This window comes from Oncorhynchus keta, chromosome 21 (assembly GCF_023373465.1).
Source record: "Oncorhynchus keta strain PuntledgeMale-10-30-2019 chromosome 21, Oket_V2, whole genome shotgun sequence".
Lineage (NCBI taxonomy): Eukaryota > Metazoa > Chordata > Actinopteri > Salmoniformes > Salmonidae > Oncorhynchus > Oncorhynchus keta.
Genome location: NC_068441.1, coordinates 14,949,468 through 14,971,671, shown reverse-complemented (window position 1 = coordinate 14,971,671; position 22,204 = coordinate 14,949,468). Strand labels below are relative to the sequence as shown.

The window sequence follows — 22,204 nt, the reverse complement described above, 5'->3', positions numbered from 1 at the left end:
CCATGGCTTCTGGTTGGGATATGTACGTACGGCCACTGTGGGGATGACATTGTCAATGCACTTATTGAGGAAGCTGTTGACTGATGTGGTAAACTCTTCAATGCCATCAAATGAATCGCGGAACATATTCAAGTCTGTGTTAGCGAAACTGCATCCACTTCATCGGACCACTTCCTAATTCAGTGCGTCACTGATACTTCCTGTTCGAGTTTTTCTTGTAAGCAGGAATCAGGAGGTCAGATTTGCCAAATGGAGGGCGATATGATATATATATTTTTCACCTCATAATGTCCAAAAGTACAATGTATGTCTTAAAATAAACAGATAGCTACCATTGCTAACTAAATGTCTTATGAGTTTTATGATGAGTTTAACTTTTATTGACAAAGTTGGAAAATGTGTTGACATTGCCAGGAGCTAAGCTAGCTAGCTAGCTACATTAGTGAATACATACTAAATACTACATACTAAAATAGTTATTGCTAGCTATGAGTCTGAAATGAGGAATTGAATATGAATACAATAAATGTCAATCTTTGTTAAATCTATTTAAGAAAAGTTTAACTGAAAAATGTGAATAGTAAGATACTTCGGCAATGTCCTCAGCAATTGATTTATGTGCTACATCGAGAAAATGTAAATACATTTTTTTTTAAATAAATGTAAATAAAAATGTTCATATTTCCTTATGTCTGTGTTGTTTTTGATAATTGAGGCACGTTTATAAATGCTTTATGAATAGGAACATATAAATTATATTACATTGACTGCATAGAATTCATCCATAGACCTTTAATGTTGGTGTTATAGATCAGTGGCAAACTGTACAGGTAATTACCATGAAGTGCATAGCTATAAATGCTTTATGAATGTGAAAACAGATTTGACTTGAATGTGACTGCATAGAATACATACATACATAGATAGATCTTTCATGTGTGGGTTATAAACCAGTATGACCTACTTAATTGTGATGTGAACGAGAGTTGCTAACTGAAAGAGTTATGATATGACCCTCAACTACACAATTTGATCTGTAACATTTACCCAGAAGATTCAAACCCGTGGAGAACTTTATGCACCATTGACCTCAGTGAGAAGAAGAAGGTAAGTCATGGGCCTATAACGGCTGGTGGGGGAAATGGGGCTAGTACAGGCTATATATCAGCATAATTATCTAAACGTGGTTTGGTATTTTGGCATATTCACTAACACTGGTATGGCAGAAGCATACTTTTGAGAACAGCCATAATGAAGCCACTACACTATGAGCTCTTGCATAGCATGACATGAATATGCTATAGATATGCTATGGATATATTTAGTGAACCTTTAATATTGGGGTTGAGACCTGTTATAAAATGTTCATGAAATACTTATGAGTAATAAATGTGCATTGGATATGTAGTCAAAGTAAATAGTTACCATATATTTTTACACAATTGCCCACAAATATATAGTGAACAAAAATATTAGTTATAGTTCATAAAAGGAAATCAATCAATTGAAATAAATGAATTAGGCCCTGATCTATGGATTTCACATGACTGGACAGGGGCACAACTATGGGTGGGCCTGGGAGGGCATAGTCACACCCACTTGGGAGCCAGGCCCACCCACTGGGGAGCCAGGCCCAGCCAATCAGAATTAGCTTAAGTCAAAATAGGGCTTTATTACAGACAGAAACACTCCTCAGTTTCATCAGATGTCTGGATGGCTGGTCTCAGATGATCCCAAAGGTGAAGAAGCAGGATGTGGAGGTCCTGGGCTGGCATGGTTACACGTGGTCTACGGTTGTGAGGCCGGTTGGAAGCACTGCCAAATTCTCTAAAACGACGTTGGAGGTGGCTTATGCCAGAGAAATGGACATTACATTCTCTGGCAACAGCTCTGGTGGACATTCCTGCAGTCAGCATAGCAATTGCACGCTTCCTCAAAACTTGAGACATCGTCGGCATTGTGTGTGTGACAAAACTGCACATTTCAGAGTGGCTTTTTAATGTCCCCAGCACAAGGTGCAGCTGTGTAATGATCATGCTGTTTAATCAGCTTCTTGATATGCCATAACTGTCAGGTGGATGGAATATCTTAGCAAAGGAGAAATGCTCAATAACAGGGATGTAAACACATTTGTGCACAACATTTGAGAAAAATAAGCTTTTTGTGCATATGGAACATTTCTGGGATCTTTTATTGTTGCTCGTGATACATGGGACCTACACTTTATATGTTGTGTTTATATTTTATTCAGTGTACATCATTTATGTGGATATCAACCTAGTTCATGTACAAATACATGGTACAAATGATCACCCCAAAAACATCTGAATATTTATTTTAATATGAACAGCAAAGCCTAAAATCATTGACAGTAATTCATGTTTGAAAAGATATTATCATCTACCTATATTGTATGTTGGGTAGAACCCAGCATCCTTCATTGATTAATTGGCCTACATGAAGAAAGTTATGCTTAGGCGACTGCAGTATGACTAGTCTGGATGCCTGTCAGTTTCTGCTATAGCCAACTTGAATGCCAAAACTGTGTAGCACCCAGGATATATAATCATTACAATAGGGTGTTGATTCTAGATGTTGAGGTGCCCTTACTTGACAGGCTCCCAGGACTCCCTCTCAAAGCCCCTGTGGATGGACTGGGCGATAGATGACTCCATGAGGTCCACATATCGCACCACAAGGGGGGCATACAGGTCCTGCAGGTGTCTATGGAACTGCCCGTTGCACAGATTATCTGAGACAGGAAAGAGCATAAATTGTAACACCAAAGGAACAATCATCAATTCAACAGCCAAGGGAGAATGACTTGGAAATGCTTCTCCTTCCTGTCTTCCTTGAAGTGATCGCTGTCTTTGAAAGGACTGGTTGTCACGTTCTGACCATAGTTCTGTTATTTTATCTTTGTTTTAGTATGGTCAGGGTGTGAGTTGGGTGGACAGTCTATGTTTCTTTTTCTATGTTGGTTTTTGAGTTCGGCCTAGTATGGTTCTCAATCAGAGGCAGCTGTCAATTGTTGTCCCTGATTGAGAATCATACTTAGTAGTAGCCTGGGTTTCAGTTTTGGGTTGTGGGTGTTTGTCTTCCGTGTCAGTGTTTGTCGCCACACGGGACTGTTTCGTTCATTTCACGTTTATTGTTTTGTATTTCGCAGTGTTCAGTTTATGTTTTAAAATAAACATTATGGACACTTACCACGCTGGGTTTTGGTCCTCCGATCCTTCTCGCTTCTCCTCTTCAGAAGAGGAGGATGAGGTTCGTTACACTGGTCTTATGAAAGCTATGCTGTGGACCCCTTGCTTTATGCTTTTGAGTCCTATCAGAAGGAAGCTAACAGTAGTCTAGCTCCTCGCTATCAGCTACCGTACTAGACTATTCTCTCTGTTGTATATCTGTTGCCTATAGTTTTTTTTTCAGATAAGGCATGATTCCTCTATATTCAACTGGTAAGAAGGCAACACTAACACAGACCACTGGTGATAAAATGGAGGCCAGTGTGTGCTAATGCACAGTGGGTCTGTATTTTATCCCTTTGAGCGCTCGCTCTCCCTCTCTCTCTGTGTGTGTGTGTTTGTAGGCTATATGTGTGTGCTGCGTGTATAGAAGTCAAGGTCGATGATACACAGTAGGTGCGATGCTTATTTTGTTCCTTGATTGCCGCTCTCCAATTAGCCACTTGAGCGGCTGCTGTACACTTTGATGTATTTGTCCAGAAGTGAGGATGCAGGGCTCGCCCCTCTCCCAGCCACTTCTGTTTTAGATCTCATTAACTGCTTCAATGGCGTCTGACTTTTGGCGCCTGTCTGGTGCTAGGGCTATTTCCTGCCATATAAGCTAGCTGCTGTGGGGAGACAAAACAAATGACCTTCTGTGTAAAATGCCCCTGTGATATGGAATGGTAGTTGTGGGGATGTTGCACTGTGTGTGAAGTGTAGATTTTGACATTGTATGCTGTGGAGGACCCTGAGGGAGACGGATAGATGGATGCTATTTTGGTGACCATATCACTCATCACCGTGTGAGGTTTGCATGTTGAGTTATGCTGTCAAAGTCATGTGAATTAGAATGACTAGTATTACATGGAATTAGTCCATGTATGCTACATCAGTTATACTGTATGTAAAGTGTGCACTATGAAATCCAACACATCATGTGTTGATATGCAGTGATCACTGGAGCCTTTGGTATTATAAAAGTCAATTGGGGAAGAATACCATTAATTTTACCCTTCTTTTTGGCTTGTATCCAGATGGTCTAGTAACTATGATCATTGCAATGTGAATAACCAATCGGCTATTTAAAAAATAAAATGCCACTGTGAATGTGGCCAATTGTGCAGCAGTAGCAAGTGAGCATAACAAGCTGTTCCAGGCTAAGTCCATTAAGCCACTGCAGGTGAACAACAGACTGCATTACATCCTTCCAGACTCCTGGCTGACAAGCTAAAAGGAGACATTCCCCAGGGACAATTAGCCAGTGTAGGTTCACTTCACAAAGGCAGTGGTAAGTGTTTCTTTTCTGGCTCACGCTTTCAGCACCCTGGACAGTGCTCCTACGGCAACTGCAGTTCATTAGGGAGATGACAGGGCCCACAGCAACCATTTCACTAGTTAGTCTCTCAGCTCTTACTGCGAAGCTCCCATAGCGCCCTATTGTCCTCTCAATTACCTTCATCCCTTTCATTATACTGAAGTCAAATGCAGAAAGGATCATGCTGTTGGAAAGTAACATTAGATCTCAACTCTAGGTTTTAGTTTCTCAAGTTTGCCAAGACCAACCTCAATGAATATTCAATAAAAACCCAGTCCTATGTGACATGAATGCTCCACTCATTTTAAGTGTGTGCTGTATGGTTCTGGAGTGCTAAACGCTGTGCGTGTCTGTTCATAATGTAGCCCTGGTTCAGGGCCTGGATCAGGGTTGGAGTCACTCACAGTCGGTCCTCAGGAAGTCGTTGAGGAGCTGGAAGAGAGGGAAGCTGTCCCAGCTGTCAGGGGGCTGCACCTCCAGAGCAGCGTCCATGTCCACCGCATACAGAGACAGGAAGGTCTCCGCGTGCTCCACCATCAGGTCAGACCACCACGCAAACGCCTAGAGACGGAGAGAGACAGAGCGAGAGAGAGAGTGTGAATGATTGAGTGAGTGAGAGAGAGAGAGAGAGAGAGAGAGAGAGAGAGAGAGAGAGAGAGAGAGAGAGAGAGATGGATTGAGTGAAGAATGAAAGAAAGAGGAGAGAGGAATACATAGACAAAGAGAACTTGATAGAAGGTGGAATGAACGAAAGAGGTAGAGGGTAGAGAGAGAAGAAGAGGAATGGGAAGATAAAGGAAGTTTGAGAAAAATAAATAGAGGGTGAAAGAGGGGAAAAGGGAGGCAGGTAGAGAAACATACAAAGAGAGAGAGACAGAAACACAAATTGAGGATAAGATTATGCAAATATAATACAAGCACATCTCTAACTACAAGCCTCACAGCACTGTCATTCTCTAGAGGAATAGGGAGAGAATGCTACTCCACCGATCTACAGTATATAAGGGCTCTTTTCTTCTCTCGTTTTCACAATAAGAGTCAAGTTGTCACCTCTGAGGCATCACACAGAGATCTCTGGGGTACACTTCACAGCTTTGAGCGCAGTGTTTCAGTTCTGCGCTTGAGCACGGCTAAACGTACGCTGTTCTGTTGGACCACAGAGAGAGACACAGAAAACTGCGTAGACACGGCTCCTTGACTAAGTCATTCACACAGAGCTGCTCTGAGCCTCCCCATAGGATAGATAGAATCAGTGGAGTGACAGAGTCTGGAACAGGCTGGTCTCATGCAGGTTAACACTCAGCTTCCCATGCTCCCCTATCTCTTCCCATTGGAGGCCTTGGCCAGCAGCCATTCACATCGTCACACGTCTGTGATGTGAATGTTCCCATGCACTATGGCATGGGACGGTTGGCATGACAGCGCCAGCAGCAAACAGCAACAGGATCTCTGGGTCAAAATGGTGAAGCTCATAACCATAAATAATATCTTCATTATAGGCTTCGAGGAGGATTAATCTTCTAATGCACCACATTGGATGCTGAATTGAGTAACAGTAAGGGTCAGTTTAATTTCTATTCAAGTCAATTAATGGTCTTTACTGGACATGTCATACACAAAACACAAACATTGTATTAGATTCGCCAATTGAGTTGAATAAAAATGGAACTGACTCAAACTGAATGAATGAGGTGACTGAGGGTCCTGAGTTGGGTAGTGGAAGATGTGTCTATTGCTGCTTCTGCTGGTCTACTGACAGTGTTAGTGTAAATTTCTAATGGGGAAATTCACACAACAATGCACTTGAGAAATGCAAGAGGGGATAGAGTGGGTCACGTTGACCCTGTCAAATGGCATGCTTTTTCCATTGAGAGTACTCAAGTCTACAATGGAGGAGGATCAGCTTGTTGGGTCAAGGTGACTGGATCACCTCTCTTACCTGTCACACAGCTTTCCTCAAACACACAGCACTACAGAGCAGGTCTTTCCCTGACAGGATGGGACTAGAGTTGGCTGTGGCAGTTGGGGTGGACAGAGAAAACTGCACCAGGCCAGATGGTGAGGGGGTAGATGTGGTGGTGGGGGAGGCTACTATTTCAGTAGGAGGGGTCTAAGTATGATAGACAGGGACACTGCCACAGTGCTTGTTGGGTTATGCCTTATCACCAACGGCAACCCTTTGGGTTGAACAAGCACTTGCACAACTCTCTGGGATGGGCTGACAGCAACTACAAGGGAAGAAGTTGGGGTACAAGGCTATTACTAGACAAGGAAGATGGGAACAGTTAAGATCATCCCTGGGTATTGGGCATCTTCAGGACATGCACATAGTATGGGAGGTAGGTGTGGCAGGGGTTAGGGGTCATGGCAGGTGGGGGGTGGCAAGGATTAGAGGTCATGTTATCAGGATCTATCACATACCTCTTTGCCCTGTTCGGACATTCCCCGCAAACAAAACAAACAATGAGAGAACAGGAAGGGGTTAATTCAGGTACACTTCTGCAAAGTTGGTGTCCCTGTGTTGACTTTTTTCTTCTAATGGTTAGTGGGCAGATAATATGCGATGATGACAGTGAAAGAAAGAAATGATCCAAAACAAAGGAGAACATTTTTTTTGTTTCAAAACATACTCAAGAGGTCAAGGTCTGTTAAAAAATATGCCAACATTCTATTTTGTGAATAAACACGATATACACGAGGAAAACCATGCACTTGCACTAGCCATATAATCAATAGACACATTTGGTGTTTACAAATGGGTCACTGAGGTCTGTAAAATCTCTTCACGTTTCTGGAAAGAGTACAAATACAGTCATGTGCCACTAAAAAGTGTGTGATACAACAACAGGATGATCGAGTCTGTGAATCATCATCACACCCAACCTCCACTACACTACACACTGTACTACACTGCTCTACCAGACCCATGCAACTTCTGTGGGGGACACCCTTGTTCACAGGAAAAGCAACTGTGACATCACAGAGAAAAACTTCCTAGCTAGCGCCTAGGGTAGGATATGAGGTAATAGGGTTAATTAAAGCCCCGCTGGCTTTCACATCCAGGTGGGCATGTATAGCAAACAAAGTAAGCCAATCAGAAGTCCCCCAGTCAAACTGTGCACTGCTCATCGTTGTCATCCAAAACTAAGCCCGGTGCACATGAAATGATGAAACCTTTTTGACCTTTGAAACCACACCTTGACCTCCTACCGTGCAGGCCAGTGCTGTCTGGCTAGCATGCACCAGTGAGATATGGAGAAAGAAAACAGAGATAGGAATACTGTACCGACTGATTTCCAGTACTTGTGACTGTAGCCTGTTAAACACAGAGTCAGACAGAATAAATGCTGCATGGTTCTCTGTAGTTATTCATTCTCTGCTCTGGTAATAACTGACTTTGGATTTTCCCTGGTCACGTTGCACAGCGTTTATATTAGACATAATGTGTGTGTGTGTGAGAGAGAGAGAGAGCGAGACAGACAGACAGACAGACAGACAGACAGACAGACAGACAGAGTGTGTGTGTGTAATGTACTCACCTCTGCATGATGCTCCTCATTCTGTTGGAGAACCTCGATGACCAATTCGGCCAGGCGGATGGTGTCCTCCAGCTTTTTGGCTGGGGTGACTAAGCGCCCTACATTCTCTGAAGCACAAAGGTCACAGGTCAATATGGAGGGAGACACATGGCTGTAAAACCTCCCCACAACGTCTGATCAACGGTAATGGTAAAGGTGTGCTATTGTGTAAGCCTCAGAGGGCAACACTGTAATAACACCATCAAGAACAACGCAGGTATAATGAGACAAATGAAAACAGGCAAAAACAACATATGTTCCACAGTTACCATGCAAAATGTGCAGAACGTCGTGCAGCACTCATGTTCTTTTCTTCATGTTTAACATGTGACATGCAAAACTACTCTCACTGTCGTCTGGTACTTTCCCCAGCTGAGTAGGATAGCTGTGACAACCAGGATAAATATAACCACTAACAAGTGTAGAGTGCAAGTATTTGCATTATTACAATAATTGTTTTCACATCAAATCCATCTTGAAGAACAAAAAAACACAAAGTCTGGTGTTCACATACTACTATTACTAATGGATACCAACTCAGTCTACAGCAATCATGTAACAAAACACAACCAACGGACGAAACCCAATCAGCTCAACTGACCAATGAGGTTGTGATGATACTACACATAAATGTCAGGCTTTTGAAGAAAATAAAATAATAAGTAATATGGTGAAGAGAAGGTACAGTGGGGAGAACAAGTATTTGATACACTGCTGATTTTCCAGGTTTTCCTACTTACAAAGCATGTAAGGGTCTGTAAGAGGTCTGTCATTTTTATCATAGGTACACTTCAACTGTGAGAGACGGAATCTAAAACAAAAATCCATAAATCACATTGTATGATTTCAATGTAATTAATTTGGATTTTATTGCATGACATAAGTATTTGATCACCTACCAACCAGTAAGAATTCTGGCTCTCACAGACCTGTTAGTTTTTCTTTAAGAAGCCCTTGTAACGAGTTTCCTCCTCTTCTTCCGAAGAGGAGAGGCGAAACGGATCAGAGGACCAATACGCGGCGTGGTAATTTTCCATGGTACTTTTTAATGCTTTAAGGTACACATGAACAAACTAACAAAACAAGAAAACGTGAAAACTCAAATTACAGTCCTATCTGGTGCATACACAGAGACAGGAAACAATCACCCACAAACACATAGTGAAACCCAGGCCACCTAAGTATGATTCTCAATCAGAGACAACTAATGACACCTGCCTCTGATTGAGAACCATACTAGGCCGAAACATAGAAATTCCCAAAACCTAGACAAACAAACATAGACTGCCCACCCAACTCACGCCCTGACCATACTAACTAAACACAAAACACAGAAAATAAAGGTCAGAACGTGACAGTACCCCCCCCCAAAGGTGCGGACTCCGGCCGCAAAACCTTGACCTATAGGGGAGGGTCTGGGTGGGCATCTGTCCGCGGTGGCGGTTCTGGCGCGGGACGCGGACCCCACTTCACCATTGTCTTTGTCCGCCTCCGTGGCTTTCTCACCATGGCAACCCCTCTCAATGACCCCACTGGACAGAGGGGCAGCTCGGGACAGAGGGGCAGAAGCTCTGGACAGAGGGACAGGGGCTCTGGACAGAGGGACAGGGGCTCTGGCGCTTCTGGGCTGAGGGGCTCTGGCGCCTCTGGGCTGAGGGGCTCCGGCGCCGGACAGGCGGGACGCTCTGGCAGCGGCGCCGGACAGGCGGGAGGCTCCGGCAGCGGCGCCGGACAGGCGGGACGCTCCGGCAGTGGCGCCGGACAGGCGGGAGGCTCCGGCAGCGGTGCCGGACAGGCGGGACGCTCCGGCAACGGCGCCGGACAGGCGGGAGCACCTGCAGAGAGGAGACAGAGAGACAGCCTGGTGCGTGGAGCTGCTACAGGAGGCAGCGGCGCCGGACAGGCGGGACGCTCCAGCAGCGGCGCCGGACAGGAGGGACGCTCCGGCAGCGGCGCCAGACAGGCGGGACGCTCCGGCAGCGGCGCCAGACAGGCGGGACGCTCCAGCAGCGGCGCCGGACAGGCGGGACGCTCCGGCAGCAGCGCCGGACAGGCGGGAGGCTCCGGCAGCAGCGCCGGACAGGCGGGAGGCTCCGGCAGCGGCGCCGGACAGGCGGGAGGCTCCGGCAGCGGCGCCGGACAGGCGGGAGGCTCCGGACAGGCGGGAGGCTCCGGCAGCGGCGCCGGACAGGCGGGAGGCTCCGGCAGCGGCGCCGGACAGGCGGGAGGCTCCGGCAGCGGCGCCGGACAGGCGAGAGGCTCCGGCAGCGGCGCCGGACAGGCGGGAGGCTCCGGACAGGCGGGAGGCTCCGGACAGGCGGGAGGCTCCGGACAGGCGGGAGGCTCCGGCAGCAGCGCCGGACAGGCGGGAGGCTCCGGCAGCGGCGCCGGACAGGCGGGAGGCTCCGGCAGCGGCGCCGGACAGGCGGGAGGCTCCGGACAGGCGGGAGGCTCCGGCAGCGGCGCCGGACAGGCGGGAGGCTCCGGCAGCGGCGCCGGACAGGCGGGAGGCTCCGGCAGCGGCGCCGGACAGGCGGGAGGCTCCGGCAGCGGCGCCGGACAGGCGGGAGGCTCCGGACAGGCGGGAGGCTCCGGCAGCGGCGCCGGACAGGCGGGAGGCTCCGGCAGCAGCGCCGGACAGGCGGGAGCACCTGCAGGGAGGAGACTGAGAGACAGCCTGGTGCGTGGGGCTGCCACAGGAACTACCAGGCTGGGGAGACTTTCAGGAGGCTTGGTGTTAGGAGGAGCCTGAAAGACCGGGCTGTGGGGGAGCACTGGAGCTCTGGTGCGCAACCTTGGCACCACTTCCCCAGGCTGGACAACTACTCGAGCCCGGACCCTCAAGAGTGCAGGCACAGGTTGAACCGGGCTGTGGGTAAGCACGGGAGATCTAGTGCTTACTACACGCACCTCTCCCCTAGGCTCCACTCCCACAGTTGCCCGGTACGAGCGGAGCGCAGGCAGAGGACGCACTGCACCCTCCCAGCGCCCCGGAGACACAGCACGCAGAGCCGGCGCAGGATAACCTGGACCAAGACTGCGTACCGGCGACCAGACCCGCTGAGCAGGCACCATACGCCCTGGCTCAATGCCCACACTCGCATGGCACTCTCGGGGGCTGCCCTATAGCGCACCGGGCTATGGACACGCACTGGCGACACCGTGCGCTCAACCGCATAACACGGTGCCTGACCAGTAATGCGCTGCTCATAATAAGCACGAGGAGTGAGCTCAGGTCTGCTACCTGGCTTAGTACCACACCTCGTGTGCCCCCCCCAAAAAAAAATTTGGGGCTGCCTCTCGTACCTGTCGCACTGCCGTGCTGGCTCCTCATATTGCCGCCGATCAGCTTTCGCTGCCTCCAGCTCTGCTTTGGGGCTGCGATTTTCCCCAGCCCGTGCCCAGGGTCCCTCTCCGTTCAATATCTGCTCCCATGTCCAGGAGTCCTGTGATGGTGGCCTCTGTTGTTGATGCTGCTGCTGCTGTCGTCGCTGTCCTTTACCACGCCGCTTGGTCCGATTGTGGTGGGTGATTCTGTAACGAGTTTCCTCCTCTTCTTCCGAAGAAGAGAGGCGAAACGGATCAGAGGACCAATACGCGGCGTGGTAATTTTCCATGGTACTTTTTAATGCTTTAAGGTACACATGAACAAACTAAAAAAACAAGAAAACGTGAAAACTCAAATTACAGTCCTATCTGGTGCATACACAGAGACAGGAAACAATCACCCACAAACACACAGTGAAACCCAGGCTACCTAAGTATGATTCTCAATCAGAGACAACTAATGACACCTGCCTCTGATTGAGAACCATACTAGGCCGAAACATAGAAATTCCCAAAACCTAGACAAACAAACATAGACTGCCCACCCAACTCACGCCCTGACCATACTAACTAAACACAAAACACAGAAAATAAAGGTCAGAACGTGACAGCCCTCCTGTTCTCCACTCATTACCTGTATTAACTGCACCTGTTTGAACTCGTTACCTGTATAAAAGACACCTGTCCACACACTCAATCAAAGAGACTCCAACCTCTCCACAATGGCCAAGACCAGAGAGCTGTGTAAGGACATCAGGGATAAATTGTAGACCTGCACAAGGCTGGGATGGGCTACAGGACAATAGGCAAGCAGCTTGGTGAGAAGGCAACAACTGTCGGCGTAATTATTAGAAAATGGAAGAAGTTCAAGATGACGGTCAATCACCCTCGATCTGGGGCTCCATGCAAGATCTCACCTTGTGGGGCATCAATGATCATGAGGAAGGTGAGGGATCAGCCCAGAACTACACGGCAGGTCAATGACTTGAAGAGAGCTGGGTCCACAGTCTCAAAGAAAACCATTAGTAACACACTACGCCGTCATGGATTAAAATCCTGCAGCGCTCGCAAGATCCCCCTGCTCAAGCCAGCACATGTCCAGGCCCGTTTGAAGTTTGCCAATGACCATCTGGATGATCCAGAGGAGGAATGGGAGAAGGTCATGTGGTTTGATGAGACAAAAATAGAGCCTTTTGGTCTAAACTCCACTCGTGTTTGGAGGAAGAAGAAGGATGAGTACAACCCCAAGAACACCATCCCAACCTTGAAGCATGGAGGTGGAAACATCATTCTTTGGGGATGCTTTTCTGCAAAGGGGACAGGACGACTGCACCATATTGAGGGGAGGATGGATGGGGCCATGTATCGCGAGATCTTGGCCAACAACCTCCTTCCCTCAGTAAGAGCATTGAAGATGGGTCGTGGCTGGGTCTTCCAGCATGACAATGACACGAAACGCACAGCCAGGGCAACTAAGGAGTGGCTCCGTAAGAAGCATCTCAAGGTTCTGGAGTGGCCTAGCCAGTCTCCAGACCTGAACCCAATAGAACATCTTTGGAGGGAGCTGAAAGTCCGTATTGCCCAGCGACAGCCCCAAAACCTGAAGGATCTGGAGAAGGTCTGTATGGAGGAGTGGGCCAAAATCCCTGCTGCAGTGTGTGCAAACCTGGTCAAGAACTACAGGAAACGTATGATCTCTGTAATTGCAAACAAAGGTTTCTGATGTATCAAATACTTATGTCATGCAATAACATGCAAATGAATTACTTTAAAATCATACAATGTGATTTTCTGGATTTTTGTTTTAGATTCCGTCTCTCACAGTTGAAGTGTACCTATGATAAAAATTACTGACCTCTACATGCTTTGTAAGTAGGAAAACCTGCAAAATCGGCAGTGTATCAAATACTTGTTCTCCCCACTGTATATGTGTGAGAGAGAGTCAGCAGAGGTAACTGGGGGACTGGGTAGTAGCCTATACAGTACCATACATATTTGGTTCCTCGTTCAGGCTTCAGGGCATCTCAGGCGGGGTCAAAGATCTTTCAATATAGCTGACTTACCCATTTCTTAACGAATCAGTCAGACAGACTTCTCAGAACAACACCGACTTACTTGACTTATTTTCCATTTATCAGTCTGTTTACAGTCCCAGTAAAATGGAGAGATTAATGTGACAATGTGGACTTTTACACTGGCAGAAGTCCTCTCCTCACTGCTTCTGCTCTTTGTCCGGCATACACATCTGTCATTGTGCTAGTCGGTATTCTGTAGTAGCAGGGGTTTAATTGGCAGTGTACAGAGGTACAGTTCTTTGACGCACTCACACTGGCATAGCACTTTAAGCCCAGTGGTGTCCGTGGACTGAACTGTGGACAGAGGATTGCCTCTTTGACTGAGTTTTGAAATGACAGCCTAGTCACCCGTCTGGATGGAGGGATTAAAAGAATGCCCTCAAACAAAAAGGCAACTTCTTCCCTTCGTCAATGAAGGGGCAGGGGGGCTGGAGTGATACGGGTGAGGTGAGGGACAAGGGCACCAATCTAGATCTTCTATAACAGAAACTCAGTATTGCCACATTCTACAGTATAAGGGATGTCTGCTGTTTTAGACCTGGGAAAGCAGGTGTGAGCTCTGTCTATTCAGTGGAATTGAAACAATGTGTCACCCAGAGTGACACCACACTCTTAGAAAAAAAGGGTTCTAAAAGGGTTATTCCGCAGTCTCCATAGGAGAACAGTTTTTGGTTCCAGTTAGAACACTTTTTGGTTCCAGGTAGAACCCTCTGTGGAAAGGATTTGACATGGAACCCAAAAAGGTTCTACCAGGAACCAAAAAGGGATCTTCAAAGGGTTCTCCTATGGGATCAGCCGAAGAACGCTTTTAGGTTCTAGATAGCACCTTTTTTTCTAAGAGTGCAGCAGGATCGCAACCCTGAAACAGTCTGAAGTGACATTAATACCTATGATGACGACAGTATGTGCTATTATCATCTATGATCTCATCTTAGTTCACTTATTTATTTCCAATGTATCAACATTTCCATTGATATAAAAACATGGTCATCTATGGACAATAGCAGTCAGAATATCCAAACCATCTCATCACTTATGGTCAAATTTTGCAACCATCAATACCAAACCATGACAGGTTTGTATTCAAAACTATTGCATTTTAGTACATTGGAGATATTTATAGTTCATGCACTTTCTGCAGAGGAAGTAATACTTTAATTGTACAACAGCATACATTCCAAAGCATGTAATAACTGCTTTAACTTACATGTACTTGCAATAAAGCAGTGCTAACTCTGCAGGTTTCAATCACACAAGTGTGATACTCAATGGCAATGGTCTGAATGGTCTTAAAATTGCTCCCTCCATTTTCCCTCTTCTGCACTTCCTCACTTCTTTTTCTTCCTGGAAGTAATCTAGCGCAGTAAGGCCACATTATAGGAAATAGGAAGAATTTTAAAACAATTCAGAGGATGTTCATTGGGGGAGCCACCACAGATGAGCGGTCTTAACAGGAGGGTTAGAGAGAGGACTTGACAGTTAAGGTTACCACAATCACCCACTGGGGAGGGCTGCATATCCATCACTGGAATGCAGTGCAGGTACAGGGGAAACTACAGGGCAGGGGTGTGGAGACATAACGCTGTCACAACGTTCCTGTAACATTCCCAGGCCGTGCCTCAGGAAGGCTGTGAGATGTTATGTTGCTATGGCTCGAGCCGGGTTAGGATATGCTCATATATATGATGTCACCTGGATCCTGATCCTGATGATCTTTCTTATCTTTCTGAGTTTTCTCCGCTAAGTGAGAGTAGGAGCAAGGGGGAGCAGAGAATGAAAGAGAGGGAGAGACAAAGGACGGTGGGAGGGAGAGAGAGAGAGAGACAGAGAAAGAAGAGAGGATAGTCAGTACTGAAAGCATAAGAGCAGGATAGAGTGGAAGTCTGGAAAACAGGTGGCTGAGCAACATCTTTCACCCTCTGATGTTAACCAGTACTCAGACATAGACACACACATAGCTTCATACAGTAAAACATACACATCCAACATACACATCCAAACAAAACCCAAACCTCCAAAAATAAAACACACCCTTCAGGACATACAGGAAAACGCTGTAATAATAAAGAAAACACACCCTTCAGGACATACAGTAAAAAGCTGTAATAATATAGAAAACACACCCTTCAGGACACACAGTAAAAAAACTGTAATAATATAGAAAACACACCCTTCAGGACACACAGTAAAAAAACTGTAATAATATAGAAAACATACCCTTGAGGACACACAGTAAAGAACTGTAATAATATAGAAAACACACCCTCCAGGACATACAGGAAACGCTGTAATAATAAAGAAAACACACCCTTCAGGACATACAGTAAACAGCTGTAATAATATAGAAAACACACCCTTCAGGACATACAGTAAAAAGCTGTAATAATAAAGAAAACACACCCTTCAGGACATACAGTAAACAGCTGTAATAATATAGAAAACACACCCTTCAGGACATACAGTAAAAAGCTGTAATAATAAAGAAAACACACCCTTCCGGACACACAGTAAAAAACTAATAATAAAGAAAAGACATGACAATATATAAATGTTTCTATTGGAAAACGTGTAGAGATGTGTAGACATATTACATCCTGTCCTCCTTACGTTGCCACTTCCTGTTCCTGTTGTCTTACCCCTTTGGTGCCAAGTGTGAACTGATACAAAGGGAAAGTCATGATAATGTTCTCTATGGTACTGTGGCTGTATGGCGTTCAACAGGACTGAGGGGGTTTACACAGAAGCAAAGTAAAAATGCATTCAAGTCGCAGACAGGCATGGGAACAGAAAGAGGAGCTGCCAGATACAGTAGATAAGATATCTCATGGTCTTCACAGATAGATGGAGCCTTGTTCCTGCCCTGCTAGGAACTAACAGACAGATAGGCAGGCAGACAGACAGAGACCCTGGGTCTGGATCCCTCACAGGTAGCTTTCACAGACAGAAGCAACAGATCAAAAAGCCAAAGGACTTGAGAGAAGCAAGAGAGAGAGAAAGAGTGAGAGAGAGAGAGAGAGAGAGAGAGAGAGAGAGAGAGAGAGAGAGAGAAAGAGAGAGAGAGAGAGAGAGAGAGAGAGAGAGAGAGAGAGAGAGAGAGAGAGAGAGAGAGAGAGAGAGAGAGAGAGAGAGAGAGAGAGAAAGAGAGAGAAAGAGAAAGAGAGAGAAAGAGAGAGAGAGAAAGAGAGAAAGAGAGAGAGAGAGAGAGAGAGAGAGAGAGAGAGAGAGAGAGAGAGAGAGAGAGAGAGAGAGAGAGAGAGGGAGAGAGAGAGATTGGTTCAGGGGCGGCAGTAGTGGAGGGGTGGGTGACGTGCAGAAGAGGAGATGTTGGAAACTGAAAGACATGGTAGAGGAGAGGGGAGGAGAAGTAAGGGGTGGAGGAGATGTTGACAACTGAAAGACATGGTAGAGGAGAGGGGAGGAGAAGTAAGGGGTGGAGGAGGGTGTGGCAGGATGAGGAAGGTACTCACGAATGGTTAAATCCATCACTTGAGACGCCAAGCAGAAGACAGGATGCTCATACATTTCTCTCTTTTTCCCTACAAGAGAGGATCGGGGCATGCAAAAGGCTGGGGTCAAAGAAGGAGAGGTCAGAGTTCAGAGGGTAGCTGTTGTGGTGGATTCGGGGTCCCCACAGCGTCCTCTGTGGATGTGGTGGGGGTGGACTTTGGTGGTTGAGGAGGCTTGTGATGGGCCCGTGGAGACAGAAAGAGAAGCATCGATTTGACAGAAGTGTCGAATGTGGAGGAGAGTGGGTGTGTGGACAAAAGGAGTGGGGGCTGGGGGTCGCCTTTGTACACACTTTTATTTAACCAGACTTTTCTATCAAGTTGGAGATCTTCCCAGTCAAGGCAATGAACAAGCAAATGTTTATGAGGAGCAGAATTAAGGATTTTTCTGCAGTTTTTCCACTCCAAGATACTGAGGGGCATCTCCTTCGGTATCTTCGTCACCCTCAACTTTTTTTTAATAGTCACTAGGTCTGTTATGGTGACCATATTACCGGCACAATGGCAGTCAGAAGTCATGACCGCAGTCATGTCGTTTTGTCATGACCGCTGATGGTCATTAGTAGCCTACCAAACTTGCTAAATGCCTGGTACTCAGCACTCTATTGTCCCTGTAATCACTCTGACATCTGACATATGAAAATCAAATAAAAAAATTTATGAGAGCCCATGAGCTCATGTTGCGCAACATTTTTGATGGCCTTCTAAAAAGAGGAGGATCCCATCAGCTTTCTATAGCCTACTATATTTAATTCTCAACTTTTCTAATAGTATATGTAAAGACAAGATTAAAGACAAGATTATATAAAAAATAGTCTGATGGGAGACAATATTAGACTTGTGAATTATATATTATCACTTGTGAATGATGCCCCTCGTGTGCAATAAGGTAAGAAACAGCGCATGCCTTTTATTTTCAACTTTTTCATATCATAGTCACACACCTCATGGAGCCTAGCCCACAGGCCTATATGTTGATAAGGTTTATATCACAACTAAAGTGGCCAAATAAATTCTTAAAATTAAGCACATTAATCAGTTTACAGCCAGTGTAGAGCCTAACTGGCATACATAAGCAGCGAGTGAGTTTCTAGTTTGGGGAATATAATTTTCACCATAAAAATACACCTCTATAATAAAGCATTACAAGCATAATTGCCTTTGTGGTCACTTTTGATAATGGTCTTTTCCCGCTAATTGATAGCATTTTTTAACATTCGCGCATATAGCCTACTGCCGTGTGCACTTTGCTGCGCTTATCATGTGATGAAATAGCCTAATAGTATATCTACATCTTAAGCTAAATGTTGTATCTGTTGTATCAGCCTCATTGCTTTAAAAAGTTGTTGTATTAATTTGGGATCTATCGCGTCCCACAACTGTCCCAGAGTATATTTGGAATATTTATTTCTCGCACAGAAGGACAAGAAACCAATAGAATAGGTTGACTTTTGTACTACAGGGGATAGTAGAATGACTTAGGCTAGTGCTTTTGCTGTCCGTTAGGCCTACTCATCTTGTTAGCTGACGAAAAGTAAATCTAACATCTTCAATGTACACTTTGGAATTCGATAAGAAGGACACACTCATTTCAGTCCTAGATGTGTCTGTCTTCCCTTGTAGCCTACTTCGAAGCTGAGATGCCTGTGAGAAGGACCCGATCACATGACAGGCATTGGCTAATAAGAATTTAGATATCTGAGAGAGCCATGTGAATGAGAGGTGCTTCGGAGCACGGCGATTGGCAGACGGGAAAAGGAAATGTAAATTATTATAGGCATGGATTTTGGTGTCATTACAGCCAAACAAGGAGGATGCTGTCAGGAAATGTGTGGCGTGGTGAGATTATTATCAGGTGCTTGTCAAATTGTGAACCAGAGAATGATGAAGTGAGTCCAGCCTGCTTAAGAAACAAAGCAGAGCGACTTTTTTCAAATCAACATTGGAGTTGCATCATGCAGCCTTTGAATGTTTTAAAAATCAAAACATATAGTCCAACGTTTGTATCACAACTAAAGTTGCAGAAATAATTATAAATGAGTCATATAGGAGGACCTATTTCTTTATTAACCACTCAACACAGAATAGCTAGCTGCATGTGTGGACTACTGTCACGCCCTGACCTTAGTTATCTTAGTTTTCTTTATTATTATGGTTAGGTCAGGGTGTGACGAGGGTGGTATGTGTGTTTGTCTTGTCTAGGGTCTTTGTATATCTATGGGGTTTTGGTATGTCAAGATAAATGTAGGTCTATGATGGCCTGAATTGGTTCACAATCAGAGGCAGCCGTTTATCGTTGTCTATGATTGGGGATCCTATTTAGGTTGCCATTTTCCATTTTGGTTTTGTGGGTTATTGTCTATGTGTAGTTGCATGTCAGCACTTGTTGTTATTAGCGGCACGGTCGTTTTGTTTAGTGTTCTTAGTTTATTAAAGAATAATGTATTCTTATCACGCTGCACCCTGGTCTCCTCGTTATGACGACCGTGACAACTACCTCAGAAATAATTTGGATAAATGATCCTTTCTATTTTATTTAGCTTTGTTCAATTGTATTCTTCATACTATAAAATAATGCCATGAAATTCAAAGTAAATCCTGTCTGCTAAATGGACTATATAGCCCACAGCCAGATGGTATAGCCAGATCAGGACCTACATGTAACACAAGGACAACTCAGAGAATGCCATTTTGTTCTTCTGAAATAGACTACATTTTCATCATCTCATGTTTCTTTAGACCTGCCTAAAATAAATTATAGATTTATTGCGATGGTGTAGGATATATTACATGGATTTATTGTGATGTGTAGGCTATATTACATGGATTTATTGTGATGTGTAGGCTATATTAAATGGATTTATTGTGATGTGTAGGCTATATTACATGGATTTATTGTGATGTGTAGGCTATATTAAATTGATTTATTGTGATGTGTAGGCTATATTAAATTGATTTATTGTGATGTGTAGGCTATATTACATGGATTTATCGTGATGTGTAGGCTATATTACATGGATTTATTGTGATGTGTAGGCTATATTACATGGATTTATTGTGATATGTAGGCTATATTACATGGATTTATTGTGATGTGTAGGCTATATTAAATGGATTTATTGTGATGTGTAGGCTATATTAAATTGATTTATTGTGATGTGTAGGCTATATTAAATTGATTTATTGTGATGTGTAGGCTATATTAAATTGATTTATTGTGATGTGTAGGCTATATTACATGGATTTATTGTGATGTGTAGGCTATATTACATGGATTTATTGTGATGTGTAGGCTATATTAAATGGATTTATTGTGATGTGTAGGCTATATTAAATTGATTTATTGTGATGTGTAGGCTATATTAAATTGATTTATTGTGATGTATAGGCTATATTAAATTGATTTATTGTGATGTGTAGGCTATATTACATGGATTTATTGTGATGTGTAGGCTATATTACATGGATTTATTGTGATGTGTAGGCTATATTAAATGGATTTATTGTGATGTGTAGGCTATATTACATGGATTTATTGTGATGTGTAGGCTATATTAAATTGATTTATTGTGATGTGTAGGCTATATTACATGGATTTATTGTGATGTGTAGGCTATATTACATGGATTTATTGTGATGTGTAGGCTATATTAAATTGATTTATTGTGATGTGTAGGCTATATTAAATGGATTTATTGTGATGTGTAGGCTATATTAAATGGATTTATTGTGATGTGTAGGCTATATTAAATTGATTTATTGTGATGTGTAGGCTATATTACATGGATTTATTGTGATGTGTAGGCTATATTACATGGATTTATTGTGATGTGTAGGCTATATTAAATGGATTTATTGTGATGTGTAGGCTATATTACATGGATTTATTGTGATGTGTAGGCTATATTAAATGGATTTATTGTGATGTGTAGGCTATATTAAATGGATTTATTGTGATGTGTAGGCTATATTAAATGGATTTATTGTGATGTGTAGGCTATATTACATGGATTTATTAGACTTGTTAAAATGCAGATGTTCCAAATGTCTGCATCAGTGGCTTGTATGTGTGGAGCCAGGAGATGATAAATGTGTTTATGCTAATTAACGGTCCATTATCATGAGACCGGCAGTTGTTTGCTTAACAATCACCGGCTGACAAAATGTCATGACCGCCACAGCCCTAATAGTCACTGACTGGAATAGAGAAGAGCTTAATTTGAGAATGGAGGATTTGATTGCTGTAAAAACAGTATAGTTGAGTGTAGTCCAAGCTACACATACTTACACACAGATTTGTTTTGTAAACGTGTCCGTGGAACATGTTGCCAGTTCTGGATGCCTAGTAAAGGAAACTTGGGACATGCGACAGACATATACTGGGTAGTCCCAGCATGCCTTGTGCTTTAGCCTTCCTGACTTGTGTTCATACTACAAGGAGCTTGGAGAGAAGCAGCAAAGCCAATAAACAAGGAGAAGGAAAGCAGAGAGGGGTAGGAGGCGGTGAACAGAAGATGATGATTATTTCAAAACAAAGGAGAGGATAGGAAAGGGGTAGGAGAGAAAACAAGCACAATTGTTGCTTCAGAGCATCACTCCACCTTGAAGCCGTGGCGTTGTGAGAAAGGAGAGGGACAGTGGGTTGACTGGGCCAGAGAGAAGCTGAGGCACACAGGAGTCAGAATAAAGATGGAAGATTCACAGGGAGTTGAATGCATTTTTACTTACTGTACACATCTCTAACATGCACATGTATTTAGGGATCTACATCAATATAAAGGACACCTGTAAATGAAAAGAGAGTTTCAACTTTATTAGCACATCTAAAAGTAACAGCAGCCACAGGACCGGAAGCCGAGGTATTTTCACTGCAGCTGGGGACAGAACAGTTATATTAATACCATATGAAGACAAAATCTTTGCTTTGAGTGAACTTATTTCCATTCATTGTTTTCTTCTTAATTTTGCTATCACTGTCTGGGATTGGTCTGAGTAGGGAGGGGGAAACTGAAAACTAGCTGTTATTGGCAGAGAGGTTTGGAACTCTGTTATTGGTACAGGATATGAATTAATTTACTGCCTGGCCGAAACTCCACCACGCAAAACCTGCTGATTAGAAGGTCCTGTGTAGATTGTATTTTCAACCAGCAACTATCAGGAAATAACACTGATC

At 44.4% G+C, this 22,204-nt stretch overlaps 1 protein-coding gene across 6 annotated transcripts in view; it reads right to left on the bottom strand.

The window, feature by feature from the left end:
* Positions 1-22,204, bottom strand: part of LOC118400171 (calcium-dependent secretion activator 1) — a 194,112-nt gene that overhangs the window by 36,513 nt on the left and 135,395 nt on the right. For 3 of the 6 annotated variants that reach the window (XM_052473369.1, XM_052473367.1, XM_052473371.1), the window contains exons 17-20: positions 16,993-17,061; positions 8,085-8,191; positions 4,950-5,106; positions 2,611-2,752 (exon numbers count right to left, since the gene is read on the bottom strand). In XM_052473369.1, coding sequence (XP_052329329.1) covers positions 2,611-2,752; positions 4,950-5,106; positions 8,085-8,191; positions 16,993-17,061 — 475 coding nt within the window. Of the gene's footprint in view, positions 1-2,610; positions 2,753-4,949; positions 5,107-8,084; positions 8,192-15,217; positions 15,266-16,992; positions 17,062-22,204 lie in introns of all 6 variants that reach the window. The other 3 variants (XM_052473370.1, XM_052473372.1, XM_052473368.1) reach the window with 2 other exon arrangements.